Below are 19,141 nucleotides of genomic sequence, written 5' to 3'. Positions count from 1 at the left end.
CGACGAGATTCTAGGTCACATTTGATCCATTGTACCTTCACCGATTGAAGAACATTCGTTGAACACTTCACATTTCTACAGTCTCATCATTTTCCAGTTTGGAAAAACCGTGATTTTGGTTTATATTTTTATTAACAAATGGTTCACAAAAAGCAAAAAACCGTTTTACAAGGTCAAATTACAATCTCCAACGGTCTCCAGCATTGTTCAATTTGAAATGACTTACCAGTTGCATGAGTGGGGGGTCGATAACTGAAAAATGCATACACGAAACGAAGAGTTACACGTTGTTCTCTGATAAGAAGAAAACCACGTGTGGTTCTCCGTTTTCTCGAAGTATTGAACGTATCCAAAATGCACGTGGATCTACTTTTGTTATCAACCCCCACTTTTCCATCTAGCGGATCATCTCAAAGAAAAGTCTATATTGCCTCCCATTCGTTAGAGTTGAAAGCTTTAAAACGGCATATTTGCAGTTTTCTGTAAAACCTCATGGCACACTTAAAAAAAACGAGAAATCTTCATATTTTTAGCCTTTTATGTTAAAGGTTCGTTATACAACTGTGGCGAACCGTAAAATCTTCGGAGCTTCTATAAAATGGTCAATAACGAACATCCAGATGTTCCTAATAAAATGATCAAACGGTTGGAAGACATTGTCCAAAATAAATTTCTGTAAACTGTAAAATTTGTTAAAAAAAATTGTATTTCCATTCCTGGTACTTCAAAATGAGGAAAAGTTGCTATTTTTGGACATTCAGGAGTGTAACGACGTGATTTTTACCACCATTTTCCACCAAGATCAACTTATCGAAAACGATCCACTATATTTTGCCAAAATTTAAGTGATCCTCTAATTCTATGCACCAGTGTTGATATTGAGCTAGAATAATTAATCCTAAAATGATCAGGATTTTCGGGAAAAATTTACACACGAAATTGCTTATGTGTGTTCTGACCTTCGGAGCTCAACCTCTCAATAAAACCGGTCAAGTTCAAGTTAAAGCCTGCGTTCCGTTCAGGGGAAATGATAGAGATTTGTTTTATTTCACTAAATTATGGAACGGAAATCTTTGAACGTCGTTCATATACAGGGTGTCCCATCAATAGTAAACATATTTTGTGAAATAATATACTTCGCATCGAATGATAACCCGTTCAAATATAATCGTAATAAAAGTCTCATAGTTTTCAAATTGATCGGTTTATTCCTTGAGATGCAGAAGAATTCGAAAACACGGTGTATACTAACAAGTGAAAACAACATTTCCTTTGGTCAAAAAGAATTCCCGATTCATATGGGTCTGTAATTTAAACCTTTCAACAGAAAGACCCGAAAACTCAATATTAATCAACATAATCATGATATTATACAACATAATCATGCTGTATTTTCAAAGACGGTGAATAAACAAAAAGCTTATGATTGGATGAAGCCGATTGGAAGATGACGAGAGTTGTGAAAATCTCGTCAAGCCGTCGAATAGTGGAACAAAAACACAAAATCAAGCAGGTCGAAAGATAACAACAACACAATACTTATCACATATATACGACACTATATTATCTTCTATACCATAATAGTCTATAGAGATTTTTGAAGGCAAGATACGAAAACATTAATACGTACGTAACCAATGAAATTAATACTTTTGGAAGAAAGTAATTGCGAAATCACCAATTTTCTTTGTAATTTTTCAAGATTTAATTATTTCATTTCATTGATACAATAGGTTTTGGCAGCAATCAGATTCTACATAATAGGATGTTAACAGCGACCGATCCATAGGCAAAAGAGCATTACACCTCAATGAGCTAGTGATCAAAATGTTATTGCAAACATGATATTGAAATTTCTTAATAGATGAGACATTTAACCCAAGACGGTCTCACCTCATGAGAATCCCGTGATTGTCACATGGGGTGTATCACACCCCAAGCACTTTAGAGCGCTGTAGCATTTCGTAGAATTATTTTGAGGGCTCAACAAAAATTGAGAACATATTTCAAACGTTTCTCTATTATCCTATCCAAGAACGGAACGAAAATTTTAGTTTGAAGTATGTTTAAAAAATTCTTGAAAAAAAATTCACGAAAAAGCCCTTTTTTACTAAAAATGCTGTATTTTTTTTGTTTTTTGACATATCAACAAAATTCAAGCAGAGTCTGATTTGTGAAAGCATTCTCTTTCTGGTGAGTATAATAGTTTTTGTGGGTTTTTTAAAAAGTATATTTATTCCGCACTATATGAACATGCGGGTTTCAGCGGCAAAATGATGTACAAGATGTCAATGATTTTTCATGTAAGATGATAATTCCTTTATTCAAAAATAAAAAAATAATGTAAAAATAATAATAATACAGCAAAATAATGTTATAAAAATAAATTCACTCAATGCCCAGTGCACATTCGGTGCACAGATGGCCTGGGGTGTGTCACACCCCATGTGACCGTCTTGGGTTAAAAAAAATCCCTCATAATTTAAATTCAAAAATACGTCAACTTGCAGGATTCTCTGAAATACTGTAATTATTTAATTATTGAAGAAATAAATTTTGAAAGCTATCCAAAACAGCTGAAAAACACTCTCGCTTCTGTAAAGACTCTCTGGAAGCGGCTCATCATACATAAATGTACTTGTCTCAGAGTCGCTACCGCGACTCTAAAGCTTTACAAAAAATTTTTACTCAAAAGCACGGTAATTCATCGCCACTAACGATAATTTTGTTATATTCGAAACAATTGAAATACGATTTGACTGGTTTGATTATGAGTTAACTGAGTTACTTTTGCAATCCCATACCGGCTTAAAGTCTGATGACAAATGAATAGAAAATAGAGCCAAAAGAATTTGTTCATTATCGAATTATCGATTTATCCATTCTGCTCTTACGAAGAACGGAATATATATAATGGAAGAAAATAATGAAAAGTAATAATAATGAACATTTTTCATATAAAGTGTAGTACTGGAATAGACCGCGTACTTAAGGAGTTTCGGTACAAAAGTCAAAATATTAAGAAATTGATCAAATTTGGTGATAATGTTCTTCAACATCAAGTGCGAAAACACAAATTTTTTCAAAATTTTCTTCTACTTAGTTATCGAGTAATTACGCATTAAAGCAGATTTCTTATGCCCGGAATGTATACCTATATATATGGAAACGCTATGCTTATACACTTGAACTTTAGTGATCAATTACTCGATAACTGTGTAGAAGAAAAATCTTAAAAAATTTGTATTGTCAAATTTGGCACTAAAGAATATGTTCACCAAATTTTATAAAATTCTAAACTTTTTGAAATTTTTTATGTTTTTAGCATGGTTTAGCATGGCAACATTGTATCGCCTGTACCGAAACTCCTTAAGGCTGGGGTAACGTCAATTCGGTGAAAGAAAATTTTAAGAATTTTTTTAGACGCTACAGATAATACAAAATTGATCTGTTTATGATTGTGACACAATACAATATATGAACAAGATTTCCTGAATTTTGAAAACTCGAATATCAATAATTAAAACAGTGTAAATCGAAATCTACTCGACTGATCCTTTTGAAATGTGGCACGGTACTTCCTTACACAATCGACCAGGTATTTACGAGAGCTTTTTTCTAATTTATCATAATTATTAATTTTACAATAACAAATAGGCTCATTTTTTAGGTGAAAATCAGTGTTTTCACTTGTAAATGTCACAAAAAATGCAAAAAATCGAAACAAAGACCTCTCATAGATACATGAATCAAACAAATGTAATTAACTATTTCTTACTTTGTGGACTGAAAAATCGTAAAGATTATTTACATGAGATGATTGATATTGACAATTCGATTGGACTTGACATCGTGATTTTCCTCAAAAAAAAAAACACAAAAAAATTACTCATAGACAATTTTTTATTTCAATATTGAAGTAATTAGGGAATGTCTTTGTATATTATAAATTTGAATTAAAATTTTTTAAGTAATTATGTATCCAAACTGCATAATTACCAATTTTTATTTCATTGATAAATTTCTCTCCTTATATTGATCATAGTTATCCAATAGTATTTTTATTACCAATTTGTATTACCTCGAAATTTGGCTAATGTGAGGAACTGAAATTTTCTTTTGTTTTCACTTTTGCACCGTGATCGCCGAACCGTCCACTTCGCAATCGCGTCCTTTGATGATTCTTCACATTATGCATCCATCGATTTCTGATGGGGTACGAGATATAGCCTGGCCAGGGGAGTAAGCAATCGAAAGAGAATTTCTTAATTAGCTGAAAGTTCAATTTTCAAAGCCTCAGATGACTCATAACTTCGGTAATTCAAAAAAATCACTTGCCAATTTTACCCCCACCACGGCGAATCGTTTTATTCAGAGAAAGTATACTCGGCAAGAGCCTCGGGCCAGCAGACGACAGGGCTGTCAATGTACTTGTCCCGAGACTCTACCGAGTCTCTTGATAATGATGAGAAAGGAAGAAGAGGGTTTTCGGAGCGAAGGAGTATGTGACCTGAGCCACGAGGGCTCTTTTCGATATTGAGTTATCAGGAATGATCAGTTCTCCTAAATTATTGTTGTTCGCGATCGATTACGCAAACTTCCACAGCATGAAGTAACGAGGTATAGAAATTTCATTTTTGATAAATAAAATTGGGCTGTTTGCTAAACCTTTTATTATTTACTTACAAGGAAAGTCACTTTATTCTACTCCCACAACTTGAGTCGAAGAAATTACGTTTTGTAGTTCACATCAAAGTATGTGCAAAACTTAGCTACCCACTCGCACATTTAAGGGGTGAAATTAATTCCTAAAAATCAGTGGTTTTCTCGTTTTTCGCTGATATCGTCGAAACTAAAATAGATACGGCAAAAGTTTAAATGGCACATTTATTCATTTTTTAGTACTCTGCAATAATATGTAATCGAGAATTGCGTAGCTTTTTGTATTAATTTTATTTTTATAAAAAAAAGGTTTTTTTTACATTTTTCTAAACTTTTCTAGATAAACCTAACTATTCCAATTCAATCATATCAATCTACATTGGTTTTTTACGGCTCAAGTGCTCATTAAGAGTATGGATCAGTCGACTAACCTCACTTGGAATTTTTGAAATTGAAATTCTCTGACACGGTTTGACCGATTAAAAAAAGGCTCTGTCAGCCTACGCAGAACGATGGCAAAAATCGACTGACAGAGGCTTTTTTTAATCGGTCAAACTGTGTCAAAGAATTTTGATTTCGAAATTTGCAGCTATCTCTCTCGCACTCACGGTTGCGATATACCGACTGATCCATCCTCTTAAGGAGAGTTTAAACATATTTTCACCATACTATGAGGTAGACTTCTTAAAATATCCTGTGACATTTGGTTTTGGAGATAATTGGGAACCACGATGGCACACTTGTGGTGATTTAGCTGTTATAACATGTTCGTGATGCAAAAGACTTTTGTGTCTCAAACATTTCCTTGAGACGAGTATCATTATTGAAATTCATACATTCCATATTACGAAGGTTAAAGAACTGATAAGTGCATGGAAGGGTTTTCCATTCTGCTTGTCATGAGTACTAAACATCTTAAGGAGGGTGGCTACATTCGTCAAAATGATAAAAAATTGATCAAATTTGGTGATAATGTTCTTCAACATCAAGTGCAGACACAATTTTTTTCAAAATTTTCTTCTGCTTAGTTATCGAGTAATTGCGCATTAAAGCAGATTTCTTATGCCCGGAATGTATACCTATATATATGGAAACGCTATGCTTATACACGTGAACTTTGGTGATCAATTACTCGATAACTGTACAGAAGAAAAATCTTAAAAAATTTGTATTGTCAAATTTAGCACTAAAGAATATGTTCACAAAATTTTATTAAATTCTTATCATTTTGAAATTTTTAATGTATTTAACATGGTTTAGCATGGCAACATTGTATCGTCGCTAGCCACCCTCCTTAATACTATAATACATGAATTGAAGGCTTCTAATAAATGAAATGGAGACATGTATATTGAATAAAGTTTTATAGAGAATGAAAGAAATCGCCTGATAGTAATTCACTTGTACGAATGCACAAAACTAAACTAGCAGTAAATGATTTATGAGTATTTTAAGACACGGGTAGGACGACATACCTGGATATACTAAACCTATTTGTGTATGTACACATTTTCTGTTTCACAAATTTTCTAATCTTGTTTTATTTTCAGGTACAATAAAAACTTATTCGACGATAAGATAAAGAAAAATGTACAAAATCGCACGTTTTTTATAAAAATAAAATGAATTTAAAAAGCTATACAATTTTCGATTACATATTATTGCAGAGCACTGAAAAATGAATAAATGTGTCATTTAAACTTTTGCTGTATATATTTTAGTTTTAAAGATACAAGTGAAAAACGAGAAAACCACCGTTTTTTAGGAATTCATTTCACCCCTTAAATATGCGAATGGGCAGCTAATTCGTTGTAAGGGTTTTTACATTGATGTGAACTTCAAAATTTTTTTTTTCGACCCAGGTTGTGGAGCGACCTTTCTTGCTCAAAACTAGTCTTAACAAATGTTGAACATAAAAGTACAGATCGCATGAAATTGAAAAGACAACAGATTTATTACCGCGAAAGGAGAAATGAGTTATGAATTCACGGAGTGTTGCACTATACGTTGCACTGAAATTTTCGTGAACAACTATTTTTGAGGTGAAAAACGGACTCGGAGAAAAATGCAAGGAGAAAAGTTTACAAAAAAATAGGAAAAATCTAGAAAAATCCTCCGCTTGCTGCATACTAGCTATATATCAAAAATAAATTCTTGAGATGCTGAGAGTTTGTGCCAGATAAAATGGCGCGATTTATGTAGTAAAAAATTTGTTTCGGCCTTCGGAGGCGATACTTGAACGTCAAATTGAAGGTCATGAAATATAGAAAAAATTAAAAAGAGTTTGCAGGAGCGTTTTTCATGAAAATCGATTTGGATGAATTCTTGGCTTAACGGATCATTGGGTCTAGACTTGACCTTTTTTTCTGACCAGCGGTGATCAACACGTGTCAAAACTGAACTGTACTGCACTGCCTGTTGAAAGTGCGAATGGATGCGTATGCGCGTGCGCATAAAATGTGATAAAAATAAAATTCGAAGTGTATTTATGAACATGTAAAAGTGTCCGGAGCAAAAATGATGCAAACAAGGAATAAACGCGCCGGAATACATGAATTGCAAAGATGAGGAAAAAAATGGAAAGACCTGAACCCTGCATGATAGTGCTGGCATTGGAGCATAACGGCTGCAGTTAATCGTAGCGTCGAACATTGTAGCACATGAGATCCAGAGGAAAGACCCAAAATTGAAACGAAGAAACATTTTCTTGTAAAAATACCAGAACATCTTAGGACCCCACGGAAAAAAAAATTGTAAGAGGTTCAATATTGACTTTGGATTTAATTTTCACTGTTTTGGCAACGATGGCAACGTTGAATACAAAAAAAATATTGTTAAGAATGGGGCGATGAAAACATCGACACGAGAACAACGATAACAATAACACCCGATTTTGATATCAGGTGTTATTGGTTATGGTTAGCAAGAAGGATAAGTAGAACACGACGACGACGGAGGAGGCGTAAGACTGCAGCGGCGAGGATTACATTTTACTCTATGACGTAAATTTTTAATTATGTTGGACACAATTCGTCGGTAATTTGAGATATTGTAAACTTTTTCCATAGGCACTTGCTTCCGACGGTTTAAATATTCCACCATTCCTGAAAATATAAAAAGTCCCAATTATTTTAAATAATTATCCGAAGTATTTTTTTTCGATATATAGAATGGTGCGCGAATACACTATTTAGGAGACACTTTCCAAATTTTTATTTACTTTTTATCACTTCGATTTTTTTGTTGGAAAGAAGAATATTATCCTCCGTGTTTGTTTTGTTGGTTTTTTTCAAAATTAGTTTAGACCTAGTTATACGATCTGGCCACAGAGAGCGCAGTAAATAGGCAATTCTGTTACCAACGGTATCAGAACTCATCGCAAGTTGAAGTGCTTTGTACTCCCATTTTTCTCCGAACATGTTTATCTCAGATTCATTTTCCGGCGGTTTTTCGATTGCCTCCGGTCCTTCACTTTCTTCATCACTTTCTTCATCATTTTCTTCATCACTTTTCAATGTTTCTTCAATTTGTGATTTCCTCGTTATAACCCTTCTCACCATCTTTAGCTACCCATAACATGCAACAAAAATTATTATAAATGTTTTCTACTGCAGCACATGGGCGAAAATTTTCTACTAAATTTTTAGATGGTTGACGATGTTTCATGCGACTGAGACAATTTGTACAAGTACTTTTTTTCAACTCAGAACATGTTGATATTTTATAGAATTACCGAGAAACACGACAATTAGAAAATTTTCGCCATGTGAATGCATAGTCGATCGTTCTGGATTCTGTAATAATTCGTTTATAAAAGCAATAAAAACCTGTCTCTTCAACGTAGCGATTTCTGTCTGTAATGCCTTGAGTTTCCTTCTTTGTCTCTCCACTTCGTTACAGAAGCAATGACTTGATTTGTAACCACGGTTGTTTTGTAAACGCTGATATGGATTATCATATATAATTATAAATATGTTTTTCATTCAATCTCAATCCTCTATATTTTGGAACTCAGTTTATTTTTTTTAAAAGGCTATATAACTCACATTTGTATTATTCCGTGGCATCGACATAACCGACTTGATTTTTGTTTTTTTTCCTCGAGTACATCTTAATAATATGAAAGAATCGTCGCTGGTGTAATCAGACACTTCTAGATGTATCGATGCTGACTGTAATCAAAATGTAAAGTGTTAAACTTCAATTATTCAGAATTTTCTCGCGTTTGATATTACAGAGTGTAGATTAAAAATGTCTATTGCTGTTTGAATTTCGTTAATCGTCGATTGTAATTTATTCCAGTGATACATTCCCTTAGATATATATGGAAACGTGAGCACAAGATTAATATGCATATAGATCGAATTTGATTGATTTGAGTGTGAGCAAGAATTTTATTAACATTTCATAAGTTACTGTTTCAAATTCATGGCACTCTATGTTCTTAGCTTCAAATTACAGTAGCTTTCATGCTTTATTCTTTGTATAATAGTAAATACAACGAAACGTGCAAGGCTATTAATGCAAATTTTTTTTCAAATATTTGCAGAAACTCTCTCCGTTATATCTGTCGTTAAGTGTTGTTTTTAGAAAAATATTAATTAAATTAGTGCTATCCCTTCACTAAAAAACGACATATTTCGTATTTTTCAATGCTGCAAAATTTTACCCTTTCCAAAAATCTTATGCAACAATGCATATCTTTTCATGTTCATCGCTCGAAGTATTAAGATCTACGAAAAGTTCAATAATCCGTCTTTATCATTGTTAGCGTTATAGAAATACACAAACCTCATAATCGCTGTTTTCGAGCTCAGACATACTTGTAGACAGTTCCTCGTCATCATCTTGTTTCTTGGTAGGTTTTGCATCAATCAAAGTTCTCATGTTTCCTCTTTTCTACGCAGTATTCATATATTTACAATAAATAATTTACCTGCTTCGACAATGCTTTTGTTTATCAGTGTTTTTCGCATGCTGATGTGTATCACTTTTTAACACGTATTTGTGACTATTGAGATGTCACGAACTTTGCATACATCTTCATTTTTTTACCATTTTCTTCGTTGTCATTGTCGATTCATCTTTTATTGTTGTTTGCGGAGAACCTGTCGCTCTACCTGTGCGTTTCTGCGAACCAGTTTCTTGCAGCTTTTTTTCCTTCAAAATATTGTTAATTTCTTCCTCTGGTAGCTGTGACACAAAATGAAAATGCTTTTATTTAATGAACAAATTTTAATTATATCTTATTGCTGACAAACTAATTGCAGCGTTTTAGTATTGCTGCTGTTGCTTTTATGTTTTTCTAACACTGTTACAGTTATCATTTTCAAATTCAACTTACTTGTTCGTCATTATACACGGTCATATATTGATTTTCATTCATTTCTCGTACACTTGTATGTTCTTTCCACAATAATTTTTCTTTCTCAGGTCCATTATCCTACAAAATAAAAGTGTCATTGAAAATGCTGGTATCATAATTTCCATTTTAATAATATTATTGTTATTCATACGTTAATCCTACGTGTGCAGCGGGCTTTGTTTGTTTTATTTTAGCTAGTGCACTAGTGTCTATCATGTGCAAAACGCCTGAATAACTTCTTTTTCAATATTTAAATGCCATTTGGAATAATTATCAACTATATATATTGTTGAACAAAACCTATTGTGAGCACAATACCCCATTTAATGAATTATAGGAGAAACAAAAACAGCCCAGTATGTATAGGACAATCGCACACAAATTGTGGGTTCAACCACGGGTTCAACTTTGGAATTTGTTTCATAAAATATATAATATAATAGTTTTACTACGTGTTCCAATGCCTATGGTGTACATCTACCGCGCCATAAGTATTTTATAAAAAATTTAAGAGGATGGATCAGTCGGTATATCGCGACCGTGAGTGCGAGAGAGATAGCTGCAAATTTCGAAATCGAAATTCTTTGACACAGTTTAACCGATTAAAAAAAAGCTCTGTCAGTCGATTTTTGCCATCGTTCTGCGTAGGCTGACAGAGCCTTTTTTTAATCGATCGAACTGTGTAAAAGAATTTCGATTTCGAAATTTCCAAGTGAGGTTAGTCGACTGATGACTGATCCATGCTCATTTTAAAACGTTTGCAACGGACGCGTGAGTCTAGGTGGCAATCTTCACGTTTCATCGTGCACTCTGTGGCTCCGTCCAACAATTTTGCGTCTCCCTCCACCATTCTCGTTCTTCTCACACTACCCACTCGTCCCGCTCGAATTATGGCGCTATACCAGCTATACGTAATACGTATTTCGTTCAGTTTCTTTTCTACCACCGACCACCGAACCACCGTCATGAATGCATTCGGGGAACTGTCATTGCGCGTTATCTATACTCGCTTCGATCAGATTTTCTAGAGATAGTTCGTTTTTATTTTTTGTTAAAACTACCGTGTTACCGTTTTCTAGTTTTTCATTGCTATACTACACCATGCGCCAAAGATACGTGGATGTTCCTCAATCATCTCAATACCGCTATCACGCGTGGTCATGTGTTATTAAACATTCGTACCATGTTATTGGGATTACTTAACACTGTGTTCTTTTGAAAATTGGTGAGTATACCGATTTTGTTGTCGATGTTGCAATCTTACGTGTCTCCATATAAATGAATTAAAAATATTTCTTTCGACGGTATTCTTTTTCTCTTATTCGTTTCTGGAAAAACTAATCAATTTTAGTCTCGTTTTATATATTCTATTTTTTCATAAGCGGCCCGCGATTATAACTTATCAATTTTCTCAACCAATTCTTATCATTCTTTCACCCCACTGATATCATCAATTCGTCGAGTCTTCTCAGAAACGTTAATCACAATTATTTTTCACGACAAGGTCGTTTCGGGGAGTTTTTTTTTAAATTCCTAACCTGCAGTTCATGTCTTATTTCCCGTCGGTATCCTACTGCTGTTGATGCACTACTGGTGCTAGCTCGATCCTGCGAATTATTCTGCAGCAGCGAGCACTCCTCCAAAGACGCTATACAAAACGTGTAATAAATAGTAGTCACATTTTCTTTACTTTTTCGATTTATTTTAACTATTCAAAATTTTTCTTTGTTCATATATATACATTCAAAACCATAGTTATAGTGTCTCACCTCCGCATGAAAGGATCTCGATTTTTTCGTATACATTTTGCCCATCAATCTCGCCCATAAACGTGACCAGTATTGGATACTTCACGTAGTTTTTCACAAATTCGCTTGTACATGGCACATATTTATTTTCGGTGAAGTGAAGTAACGATGATACCGGTAATACTTTTTGTTCAGCACTTTGTACACACAACACTGTACAATATTGGACAGAGTCCATCGTTGTTTTTTCGTCTTTATTATTCATTATCGCTACGGTTGAGCTCTCCATATTTTTTTAGGTTAAATACGTTGTGCCGCGCGCAAATATATACGTCGTCTCATAAAAATCTCAACGTAAATTTTACCGTTGCTTCAATTTTTTTTCTCAACGGATTTATTTCAAAATTTGTTGAGAAACTGACAAAGACTTTGTTGCGATTGAAATTTTATTTTTCGAGAAATTCGTCAGTCTTATGGTCGCGTGAAAGTATATCTATATAGGTATACATTCTGGGAATTTGGCGGGTTTCGACGACGAGCCGGGCTGGTATGATCTTGCGCCTGCGTCAGTTTCATTCCTATTCTCTTTTTCTTTTCTTTTTTGGCAATGGAGACTTCGGCCGCCTGGCCTCGTGTAGGATACAGATTCGGCCAATGGGAGCAATTTGTTCCATTGGAGCCTGTGTTTGCACCCTCTTATGAGAATATTCAAGAGTCGCGGCAGCAACTCTGAGACAAGAGACAAGTACACTTATGTTCACGGTCTTGTATACAGGTCTTGCAACAACGGTAGTGGGGGATGTCACCTTAATGGTTGCGCTTCTCCTTTTCAATTTACGGCCGCGAGAGGCATGACGATCGAGGAGTGTGCTTATGTAACGCATGCGCCTAGCTCGTATTGTTTTATTCACACGTGGACTTGTGTTTATTATATACAAGTAGGACACAAGTTTTTTATAATGGAAATTTATGATTTGTCTTTTATGTTTAAGAATGTAGGTAATTATCATAAAACAAATGAGATAATAGACTAGCCGAACAAACCGGCAAGTCTAATATTTGACCTCAAGCGTGGCAAAATTACTTAAATATTAAAAGACTACTTATACTTTGTAAAGATATTGTGGTTAGGTTGGTATAAAGCTTTTCTATTAATCGAAGGTCTTGAGTTCGATCCTCAGTACGTGTAATTTTTTTTTGCAATGATTTAAACTCAAGAAAAGCTTAGTAAATAATATTTGACTTTTCTCTCGGAATAGAACAAAAGTATCTTGATTTCTACATTTTTTTCAGTACTCACAATCAAGGAAAGGAAACTAGAGTTGGATTCATAGGGTTTTCAGATAATCAATGTTAAAATAAACGAAGGAAGCAGTAAGAATATTTAATAGTTGCATAAATAAAATTTCATCAACATTAATTTTCCAAAAATATCAAATAGCACATTTTTTTTACTCATTCCTATTACTCAACAAAACGACATTAAAATGATTAAATAAAACCAAAACGGCAATGTACGCGACAGTTGCTAGACGCTTGTGGAAACCTTGTGGAGCACTGGCATGCGCGATGTACACTGCGCACCACACTCATCGATAGCAACGACATATAGCGGCGTTGACGCGAAAGAAAACTTATGACATTAACGTGACAATCGCTCACCATTGAAATTGGGCTTCGTTGCAAGACCTGTATACAAGACCGTGCTTATGTTTATGTTATGGTGAGTCGCTGCCAGAGAGTCTACCGGAACGATAGCGTTTTCAATTGTTTTCGAAAATTTTCAAAATTTGTTTCTTTAACCCTCTCAGACCGAGACCTATTTCGCGTTGACGGAAAATGATTCCCTTCATAATTTTATCTCAAAATACTTTCTAGTTTCCGAATCCATTATGTGACATTTCAAGTTTTTTTATTGGGAAATATGAATTTTTGAATGTTCGCTGCGCGCAGTACCAGGTCCTTGCAGGGGAGCAAAATCAGGAAAATTTACGAATGAATCTAGCACCTAATACCTTAAATACATCATATTAGCTTCCCTTTGAAAGGAAATAACGTTTGGAGTACGAAAAAAAATACTCACTTTTCTTTTGCGATAACTAAAGCACGTTTTCACACAACGCCAACTCAACATGAAACGCCGGCTTCATATTTATATTTCGATGGGTTAAGGTAATTCTATCACTTCAGTCTAGTCATACCACTGCTAATAGTTAAGACTTATAGTAATTAATATTATTGACATATGGAAAAAAATTATTTCTTATAAGTAAAATTTTCCATATGTAATCCTTTAAATGAATGTTTGTACTGAATTATAAAAATTGAAAAAAAGTTAGTCCAACGATTCGCGTAGTATCCCCAGGTTTACGTTTGGCAACACCGGTTCTCTCCGTCTTTTTCCACTCGACCACTCGTGAGTGTTTAACCTCTTTTCTGCTGATCTGTCAAATTGAGGTTAGGACTACACTCAGCTGATGCCTTACTGTCACGTCTCTTGATCATAGCGAGTCGTAGGAAATCCAATACCGGAAGTTTAAATTAAACTTAATATTCCGTAAAAAATAGGCCGATAAGGGCAACTTTTTTTGGGAGTATTAGATTACTACAAGTGTTAAGTATATGAATTGCAGTTTTTTTCCAGAATTTTATGGATTTCTAGGCAAATATACCCTTTTGTAGCAACCGGAAGTTAGGTTTTTGTATACTGTTTTGAAATTCCTTCACGAAAACCACCAATTTTAATAATTAATTTCTCTGAAATTAGGTCGATAACCGACCCTGAAATTTGACACAGCCCTTTATTAAAGGTTTAAGTACAGCATACATTTTTTTTTTTTTAATCTTATGAACTAAGCCTGGCGATAGAATTACTTTAGCAGTTTATCTCTTGGTTTAGGATTATCTACGGTGCAATCTAACCTTGCTTGATGGAAATAGGCATTTAGAACCCCGACTTTACTGACCGATGCAGTTTTATTGGGCCTCGAAGCGCGTGTTGCGTAGAAGCAACATACGGTCCGAGACGGTTAAAATTAATCAATTACAGTATTTCAGAGAATATTGTAAATTGTTTATATGACCGCGTTTGCGAGCGGGCCCAATCGTGATTTTCTTCATTTTTCTGACGCCAATATTTCGATGTCATAACGGTAGTTTCTTATATCATTAGCATATCCAATACACTTTCGTATAGTCGTTATAATTTTTCTTCGCATCCATGTATAAATTATGTGTGCCGTGAAAATACAACGTTTTTCTTACATACAGATTTTGGTAAAAAGAATATTTGAAAATAGAATTATTTCTCACGGATTAATATTAATCAAGACACTCGGTAGAGTGTCGGGATATTAACATTGTTTCATACACATAGAAACTAGAATCAATACATTATTACGTTCGTCATTATAGTTACATTACAAAAGACTTAGAATAATAAATTGACATAGATAAGATTTTTTATTATCTTTCTTTTTACAGCAATTCATCATTGCATTAATCGAATCTTTCATTCGTTTTATTCGTTCACGTTGAGGAGTCTTTTCTTTTCGATAAATTGATCTGCTATATTTTTTGACTGCTCGTCATCGAACTTTATGATGACGCTGAAGTTTCCAACGTTGGAGTCCAACGAAATGATCGAAAAAAACTCTTCAATAATTCCAGTAATTCTCCTATTTTGTTCCCTGCCAAATTTGCGATTCGTAGTTTTTCAAGCTGCACCAACGATTCGTGAAATAAAAAACTGGTGAATTAAAAACATTTTTTTCGTTCATTTCGGTGGACTCCAACGTTGGAAACTTCAGCGTCGTACTTTATGCTATACTAGATCCTCTCCGGCCATTTTGCATTCGATTAAATTGATTCGCTTAATGCTCTTCGATTAAATCGTGTTTGTATTCTTACACGAGCCTTCGCGATTGAAACTTCCTTTGGTTCTCGACGCTTTTTTAATACTTGCTCCAACGATGCTTTCGTTAATTTCCCGTATGAAAGTTTTCCTTGCATACATTTAATCGTCACGAGGTTGCATTCTGTACATTTTCGAAGATTATTTTCTTTCCATATACTCTGAATCATTTGTCGAATAATTTATATACGTTTTTTTTTATTCTGAATTCTGTTCTCATTGCGTATCTATTTATCATCGCGTACTGCTTTAGTGTGTACAATCAATGAGATATATTCACTAAAATATATTTATATTTTAATTGTTTGCAGCACAGTTTTCCTTTACTTGATGTAAAAGGGTGGGAAGAACAGACATACGCAAGCGCAGAACGATGAAGAATATTGCGATTGAACGGCATAAAACAGTCAAATTAGGGAACACACGATATTGTTCAGTTTCAATCAGATGAAATCGATGACGACGGAAATATCGGGGAAAAAACGTAAGTATTTTTGTTTTGTTAACGATAATAGAGCGATGAGGATTACATATTATCGCAATTTAATCGCGCGATCTGACCATATAATTTAAAAAATTTCGTATGACTTATTCTGAACTGTTTCTAGACTTTTGATAAATTTTTTTGCGTTTATTTCGCCTACAAGTTCAGAAAACATCTGATCCCTGAAATATTGGACGGTTTTTTTCTCAAATGCACCGTAACAAGACTCAAATTAAAAAGACGGTATCGTTTATTTTGAATAACATTCAAAGATTTTCATAAAAATCATTGAATAATAATTGATAAGAAATGTTGTAACGAAAACATTGTGCCTATGCGAACGATGTCTGGTACTACTATCAGAATTGTTTTCAAATCATGAAAAGTAATTTTTTGTTTTCAAGTTTAATTTTTATTTAAAAAGTGAAAAAAAAAATCGAAAACAAAAACGTTTCATAATGAAGAAATGGAAATTTAAATGTACAACAAATGGAAAAAATCGATATGAACATGTTCTGAATAAAAAGTAAAAGTTTGGGCCAATGTATAAGCCATGTCGAAGACGAATGTAGATAAGAGTAATCAATTTTCGGATAAAAATACATTGTATAACGAACCAAAAATAAATTTAATAACGAGTAATGAAATGAGAAATTAAATCGAAACATGTTCAGGAGGTATTGGACAAATGTACAAGTGAACTGAAGACCGTAAACGTTACACAACAATAATAATAATAATAATGTGCTTACTTTGTTGTCAAGATATTAACAGAAACTGAGAGACAACCACACGAAAAATATGGCGGACGACTATTCGAGAAATAAAGTATAATAGAAGGCAGACAAAATACAAAAAAAAAGGCAACCGTGAAAAAAAGGAAGAAGGAATTCATATCAAAATTCATGAATGATCATCTTCCAAACGCCAAAGATATGTCAAAATACGAATGGACACCGGTAAGAAAAATAAATAAAAGTACATGAAATTAACAAAAAAATGCATAAGTACGGTAAAAAAGAGTTAAGACAAGCACGGATTGCACTGTGTTTCTTGATTGAAAATGAAGCGAATTAGTTATGTAAAAGAGATAAAATAATTTGTATGACGAAATAAACGTAAGTAAATGCGAATAAAAAACTACAAGCTCGCGGAATAAGCTGTCAAATGTCGTAAGTCTCTTGAGGTAAGAAAAGAAATGGAACCATATTAACGTTGATAGTACAGCGTAACATCGACGACATTGGAATTGCAACAACAAAAATTCAAGGGCCGATGAAATTGAATATGAATGGATTCTATGGTAAGCCAGTCGATGTAATTCTTGCAAAAATTACACAGATACCGGATTGAATGACGATCCATATGACACCGGCGGAGGAGAAAATAACGACTCGAATATAATTGAAATATCCGAATTTTACGACGACGACGGCAACGGTGATTGCAAAAAAAGCATTGACGGAAGAGATACGACGTCGACGACGATATTAGTATAAAGATAACTATAACTACGGGGACAACAACGACGATGATGCAAATCGTATTGCTCGAGGTGAAGTACCGACAATTCGACCAAGTGTAAAGGGTGAAGATACCACAACTAGAGTTGTAGCATTCGCACTGAAGTTCCAATTATGTTTCTCAGTACTGTTCAAGTTCGTAATGAACAGAAAAATTTACCAAATATGAGATAAAGTTTGTGAAATTGATTAGGGACACGGGAAGAAATTTTCCAAATGAAAAACGATCGACAGTCAAATGAACAAGGAACAGTACCGACGATCGGAAGTGTTTGCAGAAAGTCAGGTCTAGATAAACCTTTAAAGAATAGTTTATATTTTATAAATCTAACTCGACAATTGAATAGCATATCAAGAGACTCGGTAGAGTCTCGGGACAAGTACATTGACAGCCCTGTCGTCTGCTGGCCCGAGCTCGCCGAGACTATCTTTTCTCTGAATAAAACGATTCGCGGTGGTGGGGGTAAAATTGGCATGTCATTTTGTTCAATTATGAAACTCCTGAGTCATCTGAGGCTTTGAAAATTGAACTGGAGATTAATTAATAAATTCTGTTTCGATTCCACCCACAATCAGCATGATCGGTGGCGTAATTGCTGAGAAAAAACTTTGCACAGGCTCAAGATTATGCAAAAGTTACCAACACATTCTAGAATTTATGCGTCTATATTTACAACACAATCAAAGGCACTTTGATGCTCTCGAGTTTCTGATTGGTTGGATCTGACGACATCCATTTTTAAACGTTGTCATTGGTTGTTGAAATTAGTTGTTGATGATTGGAAATCTGACGTCAACTTCAGAACGTAGCACACGGCGCAGCACAGCTGGTAACAGCAGTCATAAATTCGATCGATATACATATAATAATGTACAAACCATGTGTCAGTTTTTGATCGTATGAACAGAGATTCGACATTACGAAGTACGTGCGGGATCAATAAAAAAATAATTTTCGTCATCTAAAGAAGTGCATATTACTATTTATTTTGTTATTTGTGATATATTAAACCGGTATCAAAGCGGCCACGTAAATATAGTCTGTGATGTGTGTGTGAAAAAGAATATAAAAAATGCGCGATGCATATGTCAACGAAACTTTTCAAGATTTCATCATTTCGTTCGATTGGAAATAAGTGTTAACTGAAATAATCCTTCAATTAAACCAGAATACGAGAAATATTGTCCAGTGCGAATATATTGTCAGTGGCGTGATTATATATCATGTGTACATAGGTTATATATACGAATAAATAGAACAAAAATACACGCAACTGTTAGAATGATATTAGAAACTTTAATTGAATAAATGTTTTCTAATTTATTTCTTGTGTCGTCATTATTTTTAAACATCCCCATATTTTGCTTGATATTCAGTTTGGCTCTGCCCTCTCTGATCCTTGTTTCCACCCCATCAGTTTGCAGCGGATCGATTCATATTATTAA

General features: G+C 34.2%; 1 protein-coding gene and 1 long non-coding RNA gene across 5 annotated transcripts; one reads left to right on the top strand and one right to left on the bottom strand.

The window, feature by feature from the left end:
- Positions 1-7,423: 7,423 nt before the first annotated feature.
- On the bottom strand, positions 7,424-12,322 carry LOC122416857 (uncharacterized). Of its 4 annotated transcripts, XM_043429939.1 has the most exons (9): positions 11,797-12,322; positions 11,566-11,675; positions 10,007-10,105; positions 9,718-9,855; positions 9,454-9,561; positions 8,709-8,834; positions 8,490-8,603; positions 7,883-8,228; positions 7,424-7,766 (listed from the first exon to the last, which is right to left on the bottom strand). In XM_043429939.1, the coding sequence occupies exons 1-9, from the start codon at positions 12,062-12,064 to the stop codon at positions 7,582-7,584; spliced, it is 1,494 nt and encodes a 497-aa protein (XP_043285874.1). In that variant the 5' UTR covers positions 12,065-12,322; the 3' UTR covers positions 7,424-7,581. The 4 variants fall into 4 exon arrangements, with proteins under 4 accessions (XP_043285874.1, XP_043285878.1, XP_043285876.1 ...); XM_043429943.1 differs by lacking the exons at positions 11,566-11,675; positions 11,797-12,322 and adding an exon at positions 11,263-11,316; XM_043429941.1 differs by lacking the exons at positions 11,566-11,675; positions 11,797-12,322 and adding an exon at positions 10,797-10,994.
- LOC122416858 (uncharacterized) lies at positions 11,115-18,160 on the top strand. The gene is made up of 4 exons (XR_006262181.1): positions 11,115-11,252; positions 16,000-16,172; positions 16,937-17,131; positions 17,514-18,160. It is a non-coding gene; the product is annotated as an uncharacterized lncRNA (long non-coding RNA).
- The last annotated feature ends 981 nt before the right edge of the window (positions 18,161-19,141 follow it).

This window comes from Venturia canescens, chromosome 10 (genome assembly GCF_019457755.1).
Source record: "Venturia canescens isolate UGA chromosome 10, ASM1945775v1, whole genome shotgun sequence".
NCBI classification, from domain to species: domain Eukaryota; kingdom Metazoa; phylum Arthropoda; class Insecta; order Hymenoptera; family Ichneumonidae; genus Venturia; species Venturia canescens.
The sequence above is the reverse complement of the archived record's forward strand: the minus strand, read 5'-3'. Positions and strand labels throughout refer to the sequence as shown.